The sequence below is a fragment of the Hetaerina americana genome, unplaced genomic scaffold, assembly GCF_022747635.1.
Source record: "Hetaerina americana unplaced genomic scaffold, ioHetAmer1.1.p SCAF_7, whole genome shotgun sequence".
Lineage (NCBI taxonomy): Eukaryota > Metazoa > Arthropoda > Insecta > Odonata > Calopterygidae > Hetaerina > Hetaerina americana.
The window spans coordinates 56277396-56297037 of record NW_027287316.1 but is presented as its reverse complement, the minus strand read 5'-3'; the positions used below and the strand labels follow the sequence as shown (position 1 = coordinate 56297037).

Here is a 19642-nt window from a genome sequence, read left to right as displayed (position 1 = left end):
TTTAGAAAGCTTGATGTATAATTGCCCATAAAATCTGTGAATCTTCTCTCTGAAATTGCTGCATTGAAATGTATATTATTGGATGACTCCGTTAAAAGTTACTGTTGCAGCATCTCCCACAGTTTCTTGGAATTTCTCAAAAGTATTCATGTCCCCAAATTGTTTTGTATCTGGCTGACAATTCTTGTTGAGAGGTTATTTGGAATAGTAGCTCAAAAATGAAGGCCCAGAACTTAACTGCTTGATCTACCTTTTATCATGCACCATTGTTTTTGAAAACTTCTCTTCAGTTTTTTAACCTCTAAGACCTGTTGGTTAATTTCTTTTGTAGAGGGATTGGTGTAATGAAGTTGTTTCAATATATCTATCTGAGAGTCGAGTACATAATTCTTCAGTGAATTTCTAAGTTTAATAGTACCCACTCCGTAGCTATGCAGGAACAACTCTCGCTGGGTAATATTTCCAGAATTTGAATTATTTGTATGAAATCTAATAAAAACACGTTTGGTAATGCAGCATTTTTATTACAAACAATAGTATGCATTTTCTATTACAATGTATATAAAGATGAAAAGTTTCCATTTCTTGGGTACTGCATAAATTAAAAACGAACTTAGCCTTTAACTGTGAATTTGCATTTTAACAAAAGGAAATAAACACAACACACACACCATCCATCTACGCTGAGAAATAAAAAAATGTAATAATCACTATGATGTGGAAATGAAACTGGATACCAGCCAATAGTTTGAACATTTACCAATGCAACACAGGCCAGTAGTAATATGTTTTCTGAACTGTGTAAATGAAAAATACAAAATGAATTGGAGATCTTTGAAAATGTACGTAGATTTTTTCCAATGAACAAGGGTGTCTCAACTACTCTTATGAAAGAAATGTGAAGAGGCAAGTCACTCGAAATGATCTGTGGCAATGACTGCTGGAATCTCAAATAATTCATCACATGGAGTATTTTCAATGGAGACGTTTCTGTTTTTAAGTCCTCAGCCGAGGATGAACATTTGAAAAGTAAAAAAGTTACATGATAATTATCTCATCAACAGCATTTGAGTCAACCCTCAACCTCTTGCTCTTCCCTTTGTCCTCCATTCCATTGTCGCCTGGCATACACTTCCGTTTTATAGCTGCAGGCAAGTGCTCCTCATCTGAATCAGACACCGTCACTGCATCACCAATGCACACCAGGTCATCATCATCCTCTTCATCTGAAAAATAACCAATCTATCTGTTAGACAAGTTTTGTTTCTAAATATTACAACATTAGAGTTAGATGTGCACAGAAGCAAGGTGATAGATCAATCACTTCTTTCGTAAAATTGGATAAGAGGAACATTGAATCTATGTTCCACCCAGTCAAGCAGATTTCATAATTACAAAAGAGTTGATGACAGCTATGTAATGCAAGGAGGTTAAGAAAAGAACAGTGGTAACTTTGGAATGGAGTGTAATTTGAACAGCTCGGAATCTTGGTCCCTGAAAGAAGATGTAAAAGTATTGACATGTAATGAAATAATTGACTTTGTAATTCCACACACTTTGTGTGTGTGGAAGTGTGAGAAAAGTGTGGAATTACAAAGTCAATTATTTCATTACATTTCAATATGGTATGCAAATTCCACAGAGTTACACCTGGGACAACAAAAATTTAAGATGTAAAAGGTTAAATGGATAGATAGGATACCAAAAAAGTACTAGGCATGGTAGGTGAAAAGAGAGAGAGAGTTGTCTGGAGAAATCCACACTTTAATGACAGTGATAGATGGAAGGATATTAGGCTAGCAAGGGGTAGGGGTAGGAAAAGGTTAAGAGATGTTAAACAGATTGACGGGAAATTCCAAGAAACTGTGGGAGATGCTGCAACAGTAGCTTTTAACGGAGTCATCCGCTAATCTGCATTTCAATGCAACAATTTCAGTGTAAAAAATCACTTTTCAGAACAAGGAAAATGAGAAAATAAAAATCACTTTTTCAATTAAGAGGATGCCTCGATAGCTTAATTGGCTTAAGCACTCGGCCGGACATCAAGGGATCTGGAGTCAAATCCCGGTCAAGGAGAATGATTTTACACTCTAAAATAGTTGCATTGAGATTGAAGGGAGATGTATGTGGAATTGAAGAGCAGCTTCTAGAGGTCTGGGACTTTTAGGCAAATTTTCTTAGGCAAAGCTATGAAATGTATGTATTGTACATACATAGTGTACAGTTGGTATCTATCCTTAATCCAACATTAATACAATAGATTAACAAATACATATAAATATGTATTAGAACGAACACACACCAAGCAAAGCTGTTATCTCTAACTGGTCACCTGGATATATCTCATACCGAGAAAATGGATAAAAAAGATAAGCATTCTATCAATGCACTTTGATGAAATTTCTTGTGACAGAAGAATTGCCATCGGCAACGTCTATGAATGATTATGCCATACAAATGGCGACTCCTGTATTAGTACCAGCAGGCTCAATAGGTCACTAGGCAGGATGCCTTGTATAAATGCCTAAAACAAAGTTCGTCAAGCCAAGACCTGACTTTTTTAAAGCAAAGTCACCACCAACCTTGATACATGAAAGAGAAGGCTTTTTAAATATTCAACTGTTCCTGGCTCAACCTTGTGGAAATTCATTTTAATGAAATTAAGAATACAAAGTAACTTTCCACTGTCCTTTATTAGCGTACAACCGGTTTCAACGCTCAAGCGTCATCATCAAGTACCGTACCTCGAGGTACCTGATGATGACGCTTGAGCGTTGAAACCAGTTGTACGCTAATGAAGGACAGTGGAAAGTTACTTTGTATTCTTAATTTCCTTAGAAGGCTTTTTGATGGGGTAGGAGACAATCAATAAAAAAAGATTTTTGAGTAACTCATAAGAGATTTAATTTAAGACGATAAAAATGAAAATTTCTTTAAAATCAAACTTCTTTTAGTCACTGCTTCAGGGGGACATCTCACAGAAAACCAGTCATCACTACATTCATGGTCGCCTAGCCATGGTTTAGGAATGATTAAAAAGTTTAACCGCTTAGTAATTATCACCATTCTAATGCAGTCACAATTATGGATAATTTAAGATGGAGATATTGTAATTCAAGGTTTAATTAAACTTTTAGTTTATTTAGTGGTTTAGTTTGTATGTTTGTAATTCTGTGTGCAGAACATCTTCAATAATCTTGCAAGAACTGCGGTTTTAATACTAGCCAAATGAATAATTAATGTTAAATTTTAACTGAGAATAAAATTCAAATCACGAACACCCCCCACATTCCCCATTTTACTCACCAGGCTTTTTACTTGTAGCTTCTTCTCTAGGTTTTACCACATCTGGATCACTTGTAATAACAAACTCTGGATCATCTCTATTAATTTCCCTGAAGATCAAATCCACTTCCATTACTCATTCATACCAGAAGGCAATTTATAATGCAATTTCATGTTAAATAGCTAATAACTACTGAAAAATCATATTAAATGAATACGGCCATTAATGCAGGTATGCTACTAATAAACTGAAAGGTGCTTACCTATGACAAACAGTTATGCTAAGATCATAATTCTGTAGGAAGTCATCACAATCAAGAATGGTTCCATCGGTAATTTTGCAGTCCTAAAAGAAGAGAAGGTTGCTATTACAATTGAAATCAAAATGCATTTAAAGCAGGGAAAGGCAAAACTTTTGAGAGAAAAAAACATTCTGCATTCAAAAAGATATTAAATGCCATTACCAACACAACAACAATCTCTGAATGGAACATTCTCGAAGGACCTCACTACTTAAAACTTATGTACCTAGACATACATTTTTTATCTTCTTTTCATATTTAACTAATCATCAACACTAACACAAATGAAGTTTTTAAAAAGACATGCATTCTTAGTACAAATATGCTGTGTGCCAAAATGCACATATGTAAGCACCAAAGTACAAAAAACTTACTGCCAATGTCTTTGACTTGTTTTCATTCAATTCCTCATCTTCACTTGAAATGAGGACCGAATCCTGACCATGTATCATCATATCAGGTGCCACCATATGCAAGCCTTTTTTCAGAACCAATTCTTCCAAAGCACCAACAGTCATTTTGTTTACATCAACGCACAAGGTCACCTAAAAAAAACAACATCCTTCAGAAGAGTCTATGGATGAACATGGTTATAGTTAAATGTAAAAAGATTCACAACAACATTTGACAGTATTGAAGAGAACTAAAACATACAATTCTGTTGAGAGAATAGAAAATCATTACCATGTGCTTGGGGGAGCAAATATAACATTTTTCATTTGGTTTGTTGAGAACCTGCTCAGACACCAACACTCTATTCCTTGGATTTGGCTGCAAGCGAAGATACACCTGAAAATAAATTACATGAGGTCAGCAAAACAGGAATTGCGATGAATTTTACTGATTGATTTTATAATGCATATATTAATTCCAAATATATTGAAATGATATGCATGCATCCAAGCCATGTCAAATGCCATTTCCCCTTCATTAATATTCTGAAAGCCTTTCTTACGCCAATGAGAGCCTGAGTAACTTTTAGTCAAGCCACAAATTTAGGCAAGGTTATGCAAACCATATGGCACCAATGGCCATGTCCAGAATTCACCAACTTCATTGCACTATATTAAATATATCATTGTATGTTCAACACCAGAAAAACTTACTGACTGACTCATACCATCAGCAGAGGTTTTACCTATTACACACTGCAAAATAAGAACAACATACTGGAAATATTTGAATTAATTGCCTAATTTATTCCTTTGATTTACATCCCTATGAAGGTCATCTCTCTAAAATGCGGAACGTGCTCAATTGTGACTGATACACAAAGATCTTCATTTATGTTGCTCATCGCAATTAAAGCCTACGCCTAGACATCTGTTGATGATAACAGAACATGTTTTCCACACGAAAAAAAGATCGCACAGTTGCTCCGTAACTATTTTACAGGTTGAGGGCCAATATTTTTTTTTCTGAATTAGAGTAAAATGGCATATATGCAAATATTTGTAATGAAATGAAACCTCTCCGGCAAAAAGTGAATTTCCATCGAGTTAAATCTTTACATTTAATCATGGCATATACATAATGTTTTAATAATGACTGATAGCCATGCTCATCCTCAGATGGAGAAATACATTTATATTCAAGGAAGAGCCAATCAAGAATAATGATAAAAAGTATTATGTATTTATTTAAAACAAAAACATATAATGAATTAGTAGTTTAGATGAGGTATACTCAAATACTAATCCAATGACAGCTCAATCATCATATAAACCAAACTGAACTATAGAAAATCATTACTGAACCAAATACAAACATTAAAAAAACAGAAATTTAAAGAAATCTCACTTAAATTTCTAAACACACAATTTGTTTAATAGTGTTAGGCGATCTTCATAGTATTGGGTGTTCAGATCTCTGGAGTTTGCATGGACCAGTTCAAGAAAGTTCATTCCGCAAGCCTATGCTTAAAATGCTTATATGTACTTGTAAAATGACAACAGCAAAAATATTCAACTTCCTTTCATCGAACAATGGGTCAAACTTTTAACACACATTCATTAGTCTTGTTCAACAATAATTACATTAAAGAACATTTTCATGAAACTATTAATAATGGGGATCGAGATGGTGCGGGGGCTAACGTACTGGCTTCCCACCCTGAGGGCCCGGGTTCAAATCCCGGCGATGTTGAATATTTTTCAGTGGCATCTTGATCCCGACTTGAGGTGCTTTGTGGAGGGCAATTTGAGCGAATACGCCATCCGTCGGATGGGACGTTAAGCTGCGGACCCCTTGGTGCCTTTTGTAAAGAGTAGGCTAATGCAGACGCCAGGTTTCTCTCTACCCTTCATCCTTTCCTATCTATCCTTAATGGCACAAATGACCTCAGCTGTCGGTCGCCTCCCATAAATACTACTACTACTATTAATATCACAAAAGAGCTCATTAGATATGATTGATACTTACCGATTTGCAGTCTTCTATTCTGTTGTGAAGGATTTTCAAAGCATGCAAGACAATTACACCAGCAATTATTGCATTGCTGGTAGCAATTGCAGGAATTATGTTCCCAGCCATAGCTGTGAGTGTTAAAAACAAAAGGCATAAGTAAAAAGAATGAAAATTTCACACATAATATGTCCATTAACTTAGTGAACCTCCAAGAGATCATAAAATCATTACTTACACTTTACATCAAAACGGCAAGTCTGAGCGATGCCAAAAATATGGGCACGAATATTTGCACAGGCTGTGACAAAATCCATTGCCACATCATCATCTTTGTCCCAAATCAGCACACCATTTTCACCCTCTTTCTGCAATATAAACTATATCTGTAGGACACATTCATGAACAAAAATAACATTATTAATTACTCAATTTTAAACCAATTAGTAACACCAGGAATAATTTGAGTTCACTGTATGAAGTCTCTTCTCAAAGTAGCAGCTTTCCTTATAATCACGATATTATATGAGCAGCATATAAATACAGATTTTCATCCAGCTAACTTGAAAACAATTTGAATGCAAATATTATGTGGTTCCCAGTCTTGGGAAAGGAAAGATCTTAACCCATTTTTAATGAAGCAAGCAATATTTTATGCTGAACTGTATATTCACTCATTACTTAAGACTATGACCACCATGCTTACCATAAAAATTATGAATTGGCACACATTTTGGAATTAAATTCTAAAATCTCTTGGGAAATTCAATGAAATTCCAAGAATTCGCAGAACTATGGGAAAGAAATTGTGGTTGAACAGCACTTGCATGTTATGTGCTCCGGATTAGATCTGTTTCAAGGGTAAGACGAAAGAAGAGAATTTCTAATCTCAATCTCTCACCAATAAAGATGTTTTATTTTTAGTATTATTTTTAGCCATCAATACCAGTGCCTTTCTTGAGTACATATATGTGAGTGCATTACAGGAATACTTTGCTTGAATACGCGGAAACAATCTAAACATTGTTGCATTCTCATCAAGACTTGGGAATTGTGTGGTCACTGAAACGCATCCATTTCAAAGTGTAAAAATCAATTGTCTAGACTGGGAATAGAACCCAGATCTCTTGATGCCTGGCTGAGTGCTTAAACCAACTAAGCCTCTGAAGCATTCTCTTACACTGAATTTTTAGAGGCTTGAAAGGAACAACATCTTATGACAGAATTAAATTACTACTGAGATATCTTCCACATTCCTTGAATTTGTCAAATAAATGATCACTTTTTCAAGTCATGAATTTACGGCATTCCAGAAAGGCCTTTTTTCAATGACACTTGAGCATATGTGGAATAGAAAAGCCCACATTTTCTGCTCAGCCAAATCTTTCTCTCTAATCCCAGTCCCGGAAAAAAATTGGATGACTTTCACCTCATTAACATTATTAAATCATGGAATTCCCACCATAAGTGTGCATGATGTAACCCACATCTTATAATTTCCTTTGTTTACAAATAGAGGGGCAATTAATATCCAAAATTTACATTTTTCAGGTGGACATTCAAGTAATAACTTTTGGCAAAAGCACAAATTATGAAGTTTCATGCATTAAATAAAAAAACACTAGTTATGGGTGACAAAGGGCATTTACATGATCTTATACATAATAGAGAACTTTTATGAGCAACGTGAGCCCTGGAATTTTTAGTTTGGACGAATCTGGAATCATTTGGTTTGTTTAATGTATGGGAACTTCTGTCACACAAATTAAATCTAAATAGCTGCAATTGCAATGGAAATCCACAAAAGCATGTCTAATAGATGTATGACGAGTAAGATGAATTTGAGCCTGATAAGTCCACTTATGAAAATGGCAATAATTGTAACAATCAGATTTCGAGGCCTCAGAATTATTCCACTTAACAAAAAGGAATAATTTCTCCAATGGAAAGACATGTAATAAAATAAATTATCACAATAGCACAAACCTCAAGTTGTTTTCTCAAGCTATTGACAGAATCACCAAATACATCAGCACATTCAGCAATGCTCCATACTCTCTGGTCTTTCAACCCAGTTGGTGTCTCAGCCCTACTACTTCCAGGAACTGAAAATTGAAATCAATGACAAGGCTAGGATATTATATTTTTTCATGTGTCCTACCAATTAAGGTAGGCTTTAGATGGACACAGACTATGCCACAATACACTTCTTTGCCTCTTCCGACAAAGCACAAATTGGCACCCAATAGGACGTCACAGCTTTTAATAAATTGCAGACCTATAAACCCTGTTCCACAGCAGTAAAGTAGTTTTGGTATAGCTTCATAAAAACTAAGAAGGCCCATAAGATTAATTCAAAAATTCAATGTATTATTGATTATTTTTAAAATCAAGAAATTATGCATGATAAAATTAATCTTGTGATTACATCTAATCACCCACAAATGTTTGTTTCAGACTGGAGATTGCTTTTCGATTAAATTAAATAAGAATTCTTATAAGTAAACCATAAGATCTTATAACTATAAATATATTTTTTATGGCAAAGGCAATCGAAATCTGTTCAAATACCCATCTTCAAGTTGTTTCAAATACTAAGTGCTATTACAAAATATACATAATTCTCATCTTTCGTCTAATCTATTATAAATGCCATTTAATTCATTATCCACAGATACCATTGCTAAGTGAAACAAAAAAGGGTGCTATTCAAATTTCAAATGCTAATAGGTCATCATTTTGGAATCAATTATTAAAATATCTTGCCCATTTGGCATGCATTACATGCTCACTTTCTTTGTTAGACACTTAACATACATGGCCTTTTTAATGCACCAGAATATAAATTATAGCATTAAATTAACTGTCCACTGAGGAATAATAATGGAAGTTCAAGACCTTTCCCAAAGAAATTACATTATCCTGATAGTGAAGCTGTATTCAGTAGGCATGACTACTTGTACACCATTCTGTATCACAATGTTAACTATGAGACAGTAGTGAAACCAAGAGCCTAGAAAGAAATAATTTGAGAGTATTCATTCATGAAAACAATAGCATATTCTTATATTATTGTGACTAATTGTTTTTAAAATAATTTAACGTAATCTGAGTAGTTATGTACCAAATTCAGCTTCAATAGGGAGCCAAAATGACTGGTATATATTTACTAGTACCCTATGCCTACAGAAAAGAAGGGAAGTTCACCTAGTCTCTGTTCAGCATTAGCTGGCTACCATTAAATCAACATCATCGATAGTGGAATCAATTATATTTGGCAAAAATTAATTTAGTTTCATGGGAGCATAAAGATGTTCATCCATGGGAAAGTGGGGGAACAATTAGAAAAAAAACTTAACACTAACAAATTCAAGAATTATTGAAAGGGAGGGATTATCCAAAGCACCCACCAAGGTGTCAGAACAAAGGCACTAATCAAAAGTGGTGCATCTTACCTGCATCAGGAAGGTTTTCCCAAGTTAGTGGGGTAGGTGGTCGTCTTTTCTCCCAGAGGTGATGAAGTGAGAGAAGATATTTTATGTCGTCATGGAACAATTTGTGAAAGAGTGGTTTCACATCATAACCACAAGAGCGAGCCCACTCTCTAGTAGACTTGCGATCCACAACCGGTTTTGCATCAGTTGCCGATTCACCATCTTTTTTCTGCTCCTGCACCTTGTCCAATGCCCTCTGACCAGCATCACCTGCATCAAATGCAAAAGGTTTACATTTTAATAGCTCAAGAGAGCTAAGGGCATTGTGATCAACACTGATTAATCAATAATTAAGACAGACTTATGAACAACATATGAAGACTGTTACAGCCCTAGCATCAAATATGTTCTTGTTTTTCCCTGGCTATCTTTTTTTCAGGTGAAAACTTCTAATTACTCAGTGAAATGATTTATTTTCAATTTCACAGTCAGCTTCCCCAACATTTACATCTACCAGGCTTGTAGCAATCCTGAGAAGTACTATACCATTGTATCTTAACATTGGATCTTAACCCTTGAATCATCCTGATAAATCCTTCTATGAGGGTCATCCGGAAAGTAGTACCCGTTCGTGAAATAAAGACACAAAAGTAAATATTAACAAACATAAAAAATTTTATTTGAAAGAGGATACTTTAAACTACTTCTCAACATAATCTCCAAGAAAATTAAGGCATTTGTCATAACGTGTGACAAGTTTCTGTATTCCTGCTGCATAGTCCTTCGCCGCCAGCTCATTGAGGTACGCGAGGGACCCATCTTGCACAAATTTTTGCATAATGCAGATGGTGTTTAACAATTTCATGAACAATTGTTCGAGAAACATTGGGAAAATGCTCACAGATGTCATCAATTGTGACGCGCCGATCGTTCCTCACGAATTCGTCAACTGAGCTCACCAGTTGGTCTGTAATGACAGACGGTCTCCCCGAACGCTCATCGTCGTGTGTGTTCCCCCTCCCCATGTTGAAGTTGCGACACCACCGCCGAACAGACGACTCGTCCATTACATTGTCTCCATACACCTCCTTTAATTGGCGATGAATATCACATGGGCGAACGTTTCTTGCATTGAGGAATTTAATCACTGCCCTCACTTCACAACTGGCGGCGTTCTCAATTTTTTTAAACTTTGTAAACAATCACAGAAACAACACAGGCAATGCTAGCGTCACGCAACTTGGCTCAGAGAAGGCAGACAAGCCACTGAAGCTATCTGACCTCGTCCAGCGGCTACTCGCGTTGTCAGCACTTCATGCGGCACGAACGGGTACTACTTTCCGGATGACCCTCGTATAATTTTATATCCACAACACATTTTAAGAGATTTAACTGAAGGCAGCAATCCTATTAGGCTAATGAATCATTACTAGCAAATTATTTTTTACTTTTTTTATTCCAAAATAAATGAATTCTGCTTTGAACAAAGACATGCATAAACATGAACCTACTGCTGGAAATCACAATCAAGAAATCACGGTGCACCCATTTAAATGGGAATATTATAAATATAAATTACAGATTTAGGTGTGCTGTGGTAGAACTGTTCCATAATGACAGAGACAAAAACGTCTTGCACTTTTCCACTTAATAAAGATTTATTTTTGACTAGTTTCAATGAACTACATCATTTTCAAGTGAAGCTCTCACTGTACAGGGTCCAATATCTATATTAAACATAGGATGTGGGGAAACCAGGGTGTCTCCGTGTTCTGGGAGGGGTTGGAGGATAGGCAGGTAGGAAAAAACAAAGTTTTTGAGGATGGGAGAAAATGGCTGAAGAGGTGGGTGGATATTGAAGGCTTGTAGACGATGATGGATAGACAACGGAGTATGGCGAGTCCAGTCGGTAGCGATGAGATGTTTTTTCCTCTTATCTGGGTTCCTTATGGCATCCATCATCCCGATGGTGTGCGGAGGAGGAGGATGGTGTCGCCTCTCCTTTGTCTATTCCTCTTCCTCTACAAGCCTTCAATCTCCACCTGCCACTTTTACCCATTTTATCCCATCCTAAAGAGCTTTGCTTTTTCCCATTCGCCTCTCCTCCAACCCCTCATACCACATGGAGACACCCTGGTTTCCCCACATCCTACATTTAATATAGATATTGGACCCAGTGCAGTGAGAGCTTCACTTGAAAATGATGTAGTACGTCGAAACTAGTCGAAAATAAATCTTTATCAAGCGATAAATTGCATTATTTTTTCATCTCTCATATTTTGGGGAAATTACTTTATCATGCAGTGTCAAACAATGTGATTGTTGTATGCAAATTTTCTACAGATATGAGAAAGAGATGAATACACTAATAACCAATTTTAACGAATAAGGTCTTATTTGCATACATAACATAATTCGATAATAGTGGAATTCAAACATACTTAAAACTCTCATCCACTAGATTACCCCCATCCAAAACTAACTAACCAAATGAATTATGGATAAGAATGATGTAGACGATATTTTACAGTCAAATTCCTAAACTCTTTGTCATTGACACATGATGAAAATTTATGTAAAAATGCTTTTAAGAGAAATGCATGCCACAAGGAACAATCAAAATCATTGTTGCTCTTTGTGCCATTTCCCTCATAATTGGTATGTATTGTAATAACCATGATTACAAATCACACCCTATGCATGGATTATACTAGTTAAAACTACATTTCCTGTTTCAACAAGTAATATGCACATTTCATGAATTTTTTCAGCAACTTTCAAGAAAATACCTTTGAGATTGTTCTATTAAATAGTAAACCCATCTCCTGGTGCCAACCAATTCAGCAATGATTAGTGAAAACTATTTACTTGCCCCCTCGGATATGCATTTCCAGTGATGCCAGCATGAGCTGCTAAAGAAAGCAATGCCCAATTTCTAACCTCATTTTTACAGTTAATAATAATTTTAATAAATTGGTTTTGACAAACCCAAGACCTTCATATCTAAATAATCCATTCCCCATGGGGGAAATGGTCTATATGAATTAGTAATATTTTTCTTCAAATATACATACCTACAGCTTCAGGATCTTCTGTATCAGGTGAAACATCCTCATCCGGGTCATCTTCTCCAAACAGTTGACTAATAAACAGTTAAGAGAGCATGAATTTTACAGCACTGGCAGATAGAAAGTTTCATTTTCAAAATATGTATCAAGAAAACATTTCACAGCACAGACAGAATTCAATGATTTCAGGCTCAACTTTGTGAAAATACATGATCACTGGGCGAAAGCATTTCCCAATCTCCTCTCTTCCCTTCTGGAAGAAGCAATCAACTCTCTCAACAACCAACACATATTCAAAGGTACCTCTCTTGCCACACCACAAACCAATCCACACATTTCTCTCCCTCTTCTCATATCCTAAAATTTACATATAAATCCATGCTCATACCCAAGGTCACCTTCATTACAAAATTACTCCTAAACATAATTGGGCAAATATTACAAAGTTGTACAATGACAATGAATTTTCAAAAGTTGTGCCGAAAACGACTGAATTCATATCCAGATATAGAGTCAGATAGGAGTGAGGTGGTTTGATTTGATAATTGCTATAATGAGGGTTACACTCATGATACCCATTATACCTAGATACCAGGACGTCAGAGGGCTGCTCAATGAGGAGTGAGCATTAACTTTATTTGCATGATTTTACGGAGAAAAAATTAATCCCGACACATTATTAGCTTAATGTGTAATGCATGTGTGGCAGAGGTTTCATTTGTTTGACTCCAGTATTACATCAGCAGCAGCTGTTGTAAGTTGAAACATGTTCAATTTGACTACATCTGCTTCTAACGAAAAAGAACTTTCCAAAAATTTTTTTCTTCACATGGAGGAACCGTAAAATGTCACATGGGGCTAAGGTTGGAATCTAAATATGATGAGGAATAACTTCATACAGATTTCCATGAGATAATCATTATTACAGTGTGGATTTTGTGGAACTTACCAAGCACAAACATCTCATGGACAATTTTTCTTTGACCAATACGTGGGTGGCACCCATCAAAATTTTAAATATTATGATTGCATCCTTAACATTATTTTATGAGCTTCTCTCACAATGGTAACAGCATTATTAATGTTAATGTTTACTTCGGTAAGAGCAGAGGAGCTCAGGGGTCCACCTTCCTTTGAAATTGATTGGGATGTTTGAAAATTTTCAAACATCCCAAACCATCTTCTAGCTGTGCCATATGGAAGAAGAGGCTTCATAAGCCTCCATTACATAGGTCTCGGCCAATGATTGGTTCAGGCTAAGGCAAAATTTCAACACAGTGTTGCTCAATCATTGCCATAGCCAAATTAAACATGCTTAATAATAGTAATAATAATAATTTATTCCTATTCCATAGAGTCATACAACCATGGATATCATCTTGAACACACACACAACATATTAATAACTATTTAACAACTTATCTTCCAAATATTCAATTACACTAGTGTCCTTTGCTCTCAGTGATTAGCTTTCATTAAAAAGGGTGCAAAGATGAAGTGGGCTGGATATGTAGAGTAGTAGTAGTATTAAGGGAAGGCGACCAACAGCTCAGGTCATTCGTGCCAGTAGGGAGGGACAGGAAAGGATGAAGGGTGGAGAGAAACCCAGTGTTGGCATTGGCCTACTCTTAATGAAAGGTGCCAAGGGGGCCACAGCTTAACGTCCCATCCGACAGATGGGCCGGACGGGGACATACTCACTCTAAGTGCCCTCCATTAAGCACCTCAAGTAGGGATCAAGATACCACTGAAAAATATTCCATGCCACTGGGTTTCGAACCCGGGCCCTGTCAGGAAGCCAGGTATGTAGAGGTGTCTAACTAAAAATAACAGATACTGAGTGATGTGGCTCCTTGAGGCAGGGGGTGTGTGAATGCTGATTGCATTAAATGTTATTTGTCCCATGGGTGAGATAATAATGAACATTAGCATTTACAGGGAAAAGGTGAGGGTGAATTTCTACAAAGAGGGCAAGAAGAGACATGAAACCATGAGGACCGAAGGAGGAGTTAACATTTTTTGGGATAACAAGAGTGGCTTAGAGCAGCACAGATATTCTACTCACAAGCCTTCATTGCTTGCTTTCCTAATGGAAAGGCCTTAAAATAAATGGATGAATTCCTCCAATATAATGCCATACGCCAAGTTAACATGCACTTTAGCACAATATAATGAGTGTGATAATAGGTACTATAGATATACTGGTCATGAATATACTAATTGGCAGTATCTTAGTAAACTCTGGCACCTGAATAGTCCAGTCCAGTGTTTCATGTATCCAGGGCCCAAATTCTTTTACTGAACTTGATACCGAGAAATGGATATTAATAGTTGCAAAATTGAAAGGAGATGCTTCCATGGTATGTTAATGAATACAGGAAGTCTTATCATTGTTCAAAATAATTTTATTGGGGCCACACGATTTCCTCATCCCAATGTCTATATGTTGTAATAACACAATTGTTCAAACCAGAATTTTTACACGTACATATTAGGCTGGAGGAATAATCAGCATACAATTCTCTGAGTGAAATAATCAGGGAGACCATTTATGATCAAAACAAATAATAGAGGGCTATGGATGGTGCCCTGTAGAACATAAAACAGTGACCGCCTTCAAATGGGTTGAAGCTGATAAGTATGGATCCACAGGCATGGGTATAGCTAACATATTTTGATTCATTGTCCAGAAGAGATTCCAGTCAAAAGGATTAACCATTTTGATGCAATCAAGCTTATTTTCAAGAATAATATGGTCAATGCTATTATAGACATTTTTAAGATAAAAATAAATGCCCTAAACCATGTGCTTGTTGTTAAACAATGAAAAGTGTTATTTGAAATATACTGGTATAAAGCAACAATTTTTGACCTGGTTGTTCTAAGGTCATTTTGACTGTAATTTAGTTTATTACGCTACATAATAATTTTGCACAACAAATTATTCAAATAAAATAACGATTGTCCACTTTCCTGAACAGCCCTCATATCACTGCTAGTAAACAGGAGTTTCAGAAATAACTTTGCAGCTTCCACATAAAATAACTTATTTATTTTCTACTAGTTTCGCTACACTGTAGCATCTTCAGGAACGTACAAAGAAAATATTCTTTTTTCACACATATATATACTAGTCCAAGTTGGTGTGGGTTGGGTGGGTGGGGGGGGGGGAAACTGACGCGCTGCCTGGGTGGGGGCGGTCAGAGTGGGTGAGAGTGGTTGACTGTGAGTAGCGGGGGCTAGGGAAGGATTATGGAGGGATGGTTATTCGCAGGGGGGTAGATTGGCCGTAGGCGTCATTAGGGATGAGTTGTGGAATGTCCAGGAGAGGGGAATGGAAGGGAAAGAGGTGGTCGTTTGTTAATGTTTTCTTCTCCCTTAAGGCGGTTAAGATCTCCAATTGTTCCTTGATGTCCAACCTCTTTCCTTTCTCCTCTTTGTGTAGTAGCTTTGGTATGAAGTCTGCGTTGTGGCCTGCGTTGTGGCCTGCGCTGATGAGGTGAGCTGCAAATTGGGAATTCCCTTTTTTGGTACTGAAGTCCCGCTGATGTTCCGCTGCCCGGACGCGGAGGCTCCTTCCCGTTTGTCCTATGTAGGATGCCGCGCAGTCCGCGCACTCCAAGCTGTAGACTCCACTTTGGTCCAACTTGTTAGTGGAGTCCTTCACTTTGGGGAGCAGGCTCTTCATATTGTTTTCACTGTAATATGCCGGTCTTATGTTAAGGTCTTTAAGGAGTTTGCCTATTTTTCCGGAGGTAGGACCTAAATATCTAATACGTCGCCATTTTTCTTTTTCGGTGGGTGGAGGGGGAGTGTAAAACTGTTTTATGGCTAACTTTTTTCGTTTTTTTGTCTAATAATGTGTCAATTAATGTCTCAGTGTAGCCGTTATTGATAGCTATTTGTTTGATGAGGGATATTTATTTAGTGAGTTCTTCGTTAGACAGTGGTATGCTGAGTGCTCTGTGTAGCATGCTATGAAATGCTGCCAATTTTTGGTTTATTGCGTGTTTAGACGAGGCGTGTATGACTTGTTCTGTGCAGGTTGGCTTACGGAAGATGGTAAAGGCATGTTTTCCGTTTTCAATGGACACGGTTAGGTCGAGGAAACTAATTTTCTGATTTTCTTGCACTTCCAGTGTGAATATGTTGTCGTTTAGGGAATTGAGGAGGTGTAAGAAGTTATTAAGTTGTCTTGTGGTTCCCGTCCATAGGCACAGTATATCGTCTACATAGCGAAACCAGTATTCCACTTTGTTCAACTAACCTTAACATAAGACCGGCATATTACAGTGAAAACAATATGAAGAGCCTGCTCCCCAAAGTGAAGGACTCCACTAACAAGTTGGACCAAAGTGGAGTCTACAGCTTGGAGTGCGCGGACTGCGCGGCATCCTACATAGGACAAACGGGAAGGAGCCTCCGTGTCCGGGCAGCGGAACATCAGCGGGACTTCAGTACCAAAAAAGGGAATTCCCAATTTGCAGCTCACCTCATCAGCGCAGGCCACAACGCAGGCCACAATGCAGACTTCATACCAAAGCTACTACACAAAGAGGAGAAAGGAAAGAGGTTGGACATCAAGGAACAATTGGAGATCTTAACCGCCTTAAGGGAGAAGAAAACATTAACAAACGACCACCTCTTTCCCTTCCATTCCCCTCTCCTGGACATTCCACAACTCATCCCTAATGACGCCTACGGCCAATCTACCCCCCTGCGAATAACCGTCCCTCCATAATCCTTCCCTAGCCCCCGCTACTCACAGTCAACCACTCTCACCCACTCTGACCACCCCCACCCAGGCAGCGCGTCAGTTTCCCCCCCCCCCACCCACCCAACCCACACCAACTTGGACTAGTATATATATGTGTGAAAAAAGAATATTTTCTTTGTACGTTCCTGAAGATGCTACAGTGTAGCGAAACTAGTAGAAAATAAATAAGTTATTTTATGTGGAAGCTGCAAAGTTATTTCTGAAACTCCTGTTCGAAATGGATTTCCACAAAGTCTCGGCCTCAACCATCAGTCACACTGCTAGAAATTATGATCCATTACAACCAACCATCAGGTCAAACCTGATGATGTTATACCATAACGAAACCTAGGTCGTAAATAAAAGTTTTTTACGTGGAAAAGCCAAGTGGTTTAATTTTTAATTCATATGAAGAATTTCCACCAAGAGACGCCAGAAACTGTTTTATTTAATAATAATGCTTATTGGTTACTTTAAAACATGTTTGTAAGAAGTATGGAACATCTTTTTAACATCTATTAACTCATGAGTTACACATTTTTACCAGGTTTAACTTAACTAAAAAGAAAGCATCCAGGATGAGTGATAATTTAATTATCAATTGCATCATATTCCTGGTAATCTTTTTCTCATTAAGTGTTTAATAAATTCCAAACTTTAATTTTCCCCCTAAATTACTGTGCAGCCATAATTCATCCTGGTTACTAACAATTGTAGCCACAAGACCAATTATAAAGTTATATTAAAAAAACAACTTTATTGGGGTGGGATTGAGACTAGATAGTCCCTTCTTCTGCATTGCAGAAGCTATACAGTTATCATCAATTCCCAAAAATCTTTTTCATCAAGAAGAGTAGAAAATTAGCATAAATTTATTCATTTTGAAAATAAACACACACAAATGAAAACGAATGGTAGATAAGCCCACATGCACTGTTCCTTACTCACTTGAATAAATGTTTGCCCCACACAATGCAGTGAATGGGCTCTGATGGAGTGTTTCGAATAGTGCAGCTAGGGAAATTCTTCTGACTAGGTTTAGTGACACACTCGTAGCATTCTGTGAGCCCTTTTTTGATGACCTGCAATTGAAATAATTTAGACAATCTTTTGCCAACATAATCGGATGCAAGGGTATAACTGTCTTACTGGAAATGAACATGGCAAATAAATTAAATTCGGTGGATTTCAAAATGTTATGTCACAAACAGTTAACATAGACACGAGAGAGTATGATGATGATAGCTTTTTTTCATTTGTGTACTAAAGATGACACATATCTACCGTTTTTGTCAGCTTGTTTTAGTGATTTGTGATTCCAATCACGGGCAATAAGATGAATTCAGTCCTCGAATGTGCATAATTGAAATGCTAATATGTAAGCAAAATATGATTGTTAATACACGTGGAGAAATTAATGACATTTCATGATAATTCTGCTGCACAATTATTAACGCAAGAAAGCTGGGGAATGCATCATTATCCAGTTGGCTAAAAACTGGCATCACGAACATGATTTCCATGTCGTGTGAATTAGTGAATGACCTGCATTTCCCAAAGAAGACACAAATAATTTTTATGACTAGAATTACTGAACTTGCATGAACTGACAGTGATTTTCTTTAACATATCTTTGAATGCTCACCTCAACTTGACCACTGTATCCGGCTGTGCCACTCTCAATAAGGGGTACATCAGCGGCAAGACACATCCTGTTCACATGGTTTCTGGCTGCCCGATTGTCCAAAGCATTCATTACGAGCGAGAATTGTTTGAAGAAATTAACGTTGTATGTGGTGCTGAATGAAAAAGTACAACATTTGCATTTAAATAAAATTAGCATCTTTTTAACTCCCCAGGAGTCAAAATAACATGGTATTTACCTGGTAATACTGTCATGGTACGCCTTTATGTTGGCAGTGGGGTTGAATAACAACGCACTTTCTCTGGCAACGGAAGACTTTGATTTCCCTACGTGAACTTTTTGAAATAAGAACTGCCGATTTAAATTGCTCACGTCAATCGTGTCCAAGTCAATCTGGGATACAAAAATATTAAATGAACCTTCAATATGTAATGGTATAGCAAAACATTTCAAAGAAGCGGGAATGAACCGGTAACAAATGAAGTTCAACGACACTTACTATTTCTATATTTTTGAATCCAGTTAAAACTAAATTCTTCAGGAGCTCACAGCCTATACCTCCCGCACCTACAACCAATACTTTTGCTTGCTCTGCTTTTTCTTTCAGATCATTTTCCAGAAGATCAAAGGTGCATGCCATGATTCCGTTCTAAACAGTCACATACATCTACGTCCAGCCGTCTTGAAGCTTCTCAGAGCTTCCTTAATGCGATCAGCGACACCTGAAATAGTAACAAAGAAAACTCGTT

General features: G+C 37.0%; 1 protein-coding gene across 2 annotated transcripts; it reads right to left on the bottom strand.

Annotated features, from left to right (window-relative positions):
- Positions 1-582: 582 nt before the first annotated feature.
- On the bottom strand, positions 583-19559 carry Uba2 (Ubiquitin-like activating enzyme 2). 2 transcript variants are annotated; one of them, XM_071594999.1, is made up of 14 exons: positions 19393-19559; positions 19132-19286; positions 18894-19047; positions 18197-18330; positions 12499-12566; positions 9446-9694; positions 7977-8095; positions 6229-6358; positions 6009-6121; positions 4272-4376; positions 3962-4132; positions 3549-3631; positions 3307-3395; positions 583-1226 (listed from the first exon to the last, which is right to left on the bottom strand). In XM_071594999.1, exons 1-14 carry the CDS (start codon positions 19531-19533, stop codon positions 1039-1041), a joined length of 1899 nt encoding a protein of 632 aa, XP_071451100.1. In that variant the 5' UTR covers positions 19534-19559; the 3' UTR covers positions 583-1038. The 2 variants fall into 2 exon arrangements, with proteins under 2 accessions (XP_071451100.1, XP_071451101.1); XM_071595000.1 differs by lacking the exons at positions 18197-18330; positions 19132-19286; positions 19393-19559 and having other exon boundaries at positions 18894-19044.
- Between the last annotated feature and the right edge of the window lie 83 nt (positions 19560-19642).

Excerpts from the sequence above, each read along its gene's own strand:
- Uba2 (XM_071594999.1), bottom strand. The coding sequence starts at position 19,533 with ATGGCATGCACCTTTGATCTTCTGGAAAATGATCTGAAAGAAAAAGCA. Across the intron at positions 6,122-6,228 it reads TTGCCGTTTTGATGTAAAGT|CTATGGCTGGGAACATAATT; the intron begins GTAAGTAATGAT and ends TAACACTCACAG. Across the intron at positions 3,396-3,548 it reads AGCATAACTGTTTGTCATAG|GGAAATTAATAGAGATGATC; the intron begins GTAAGCACCTTT and ends TTTGATCTTCAG.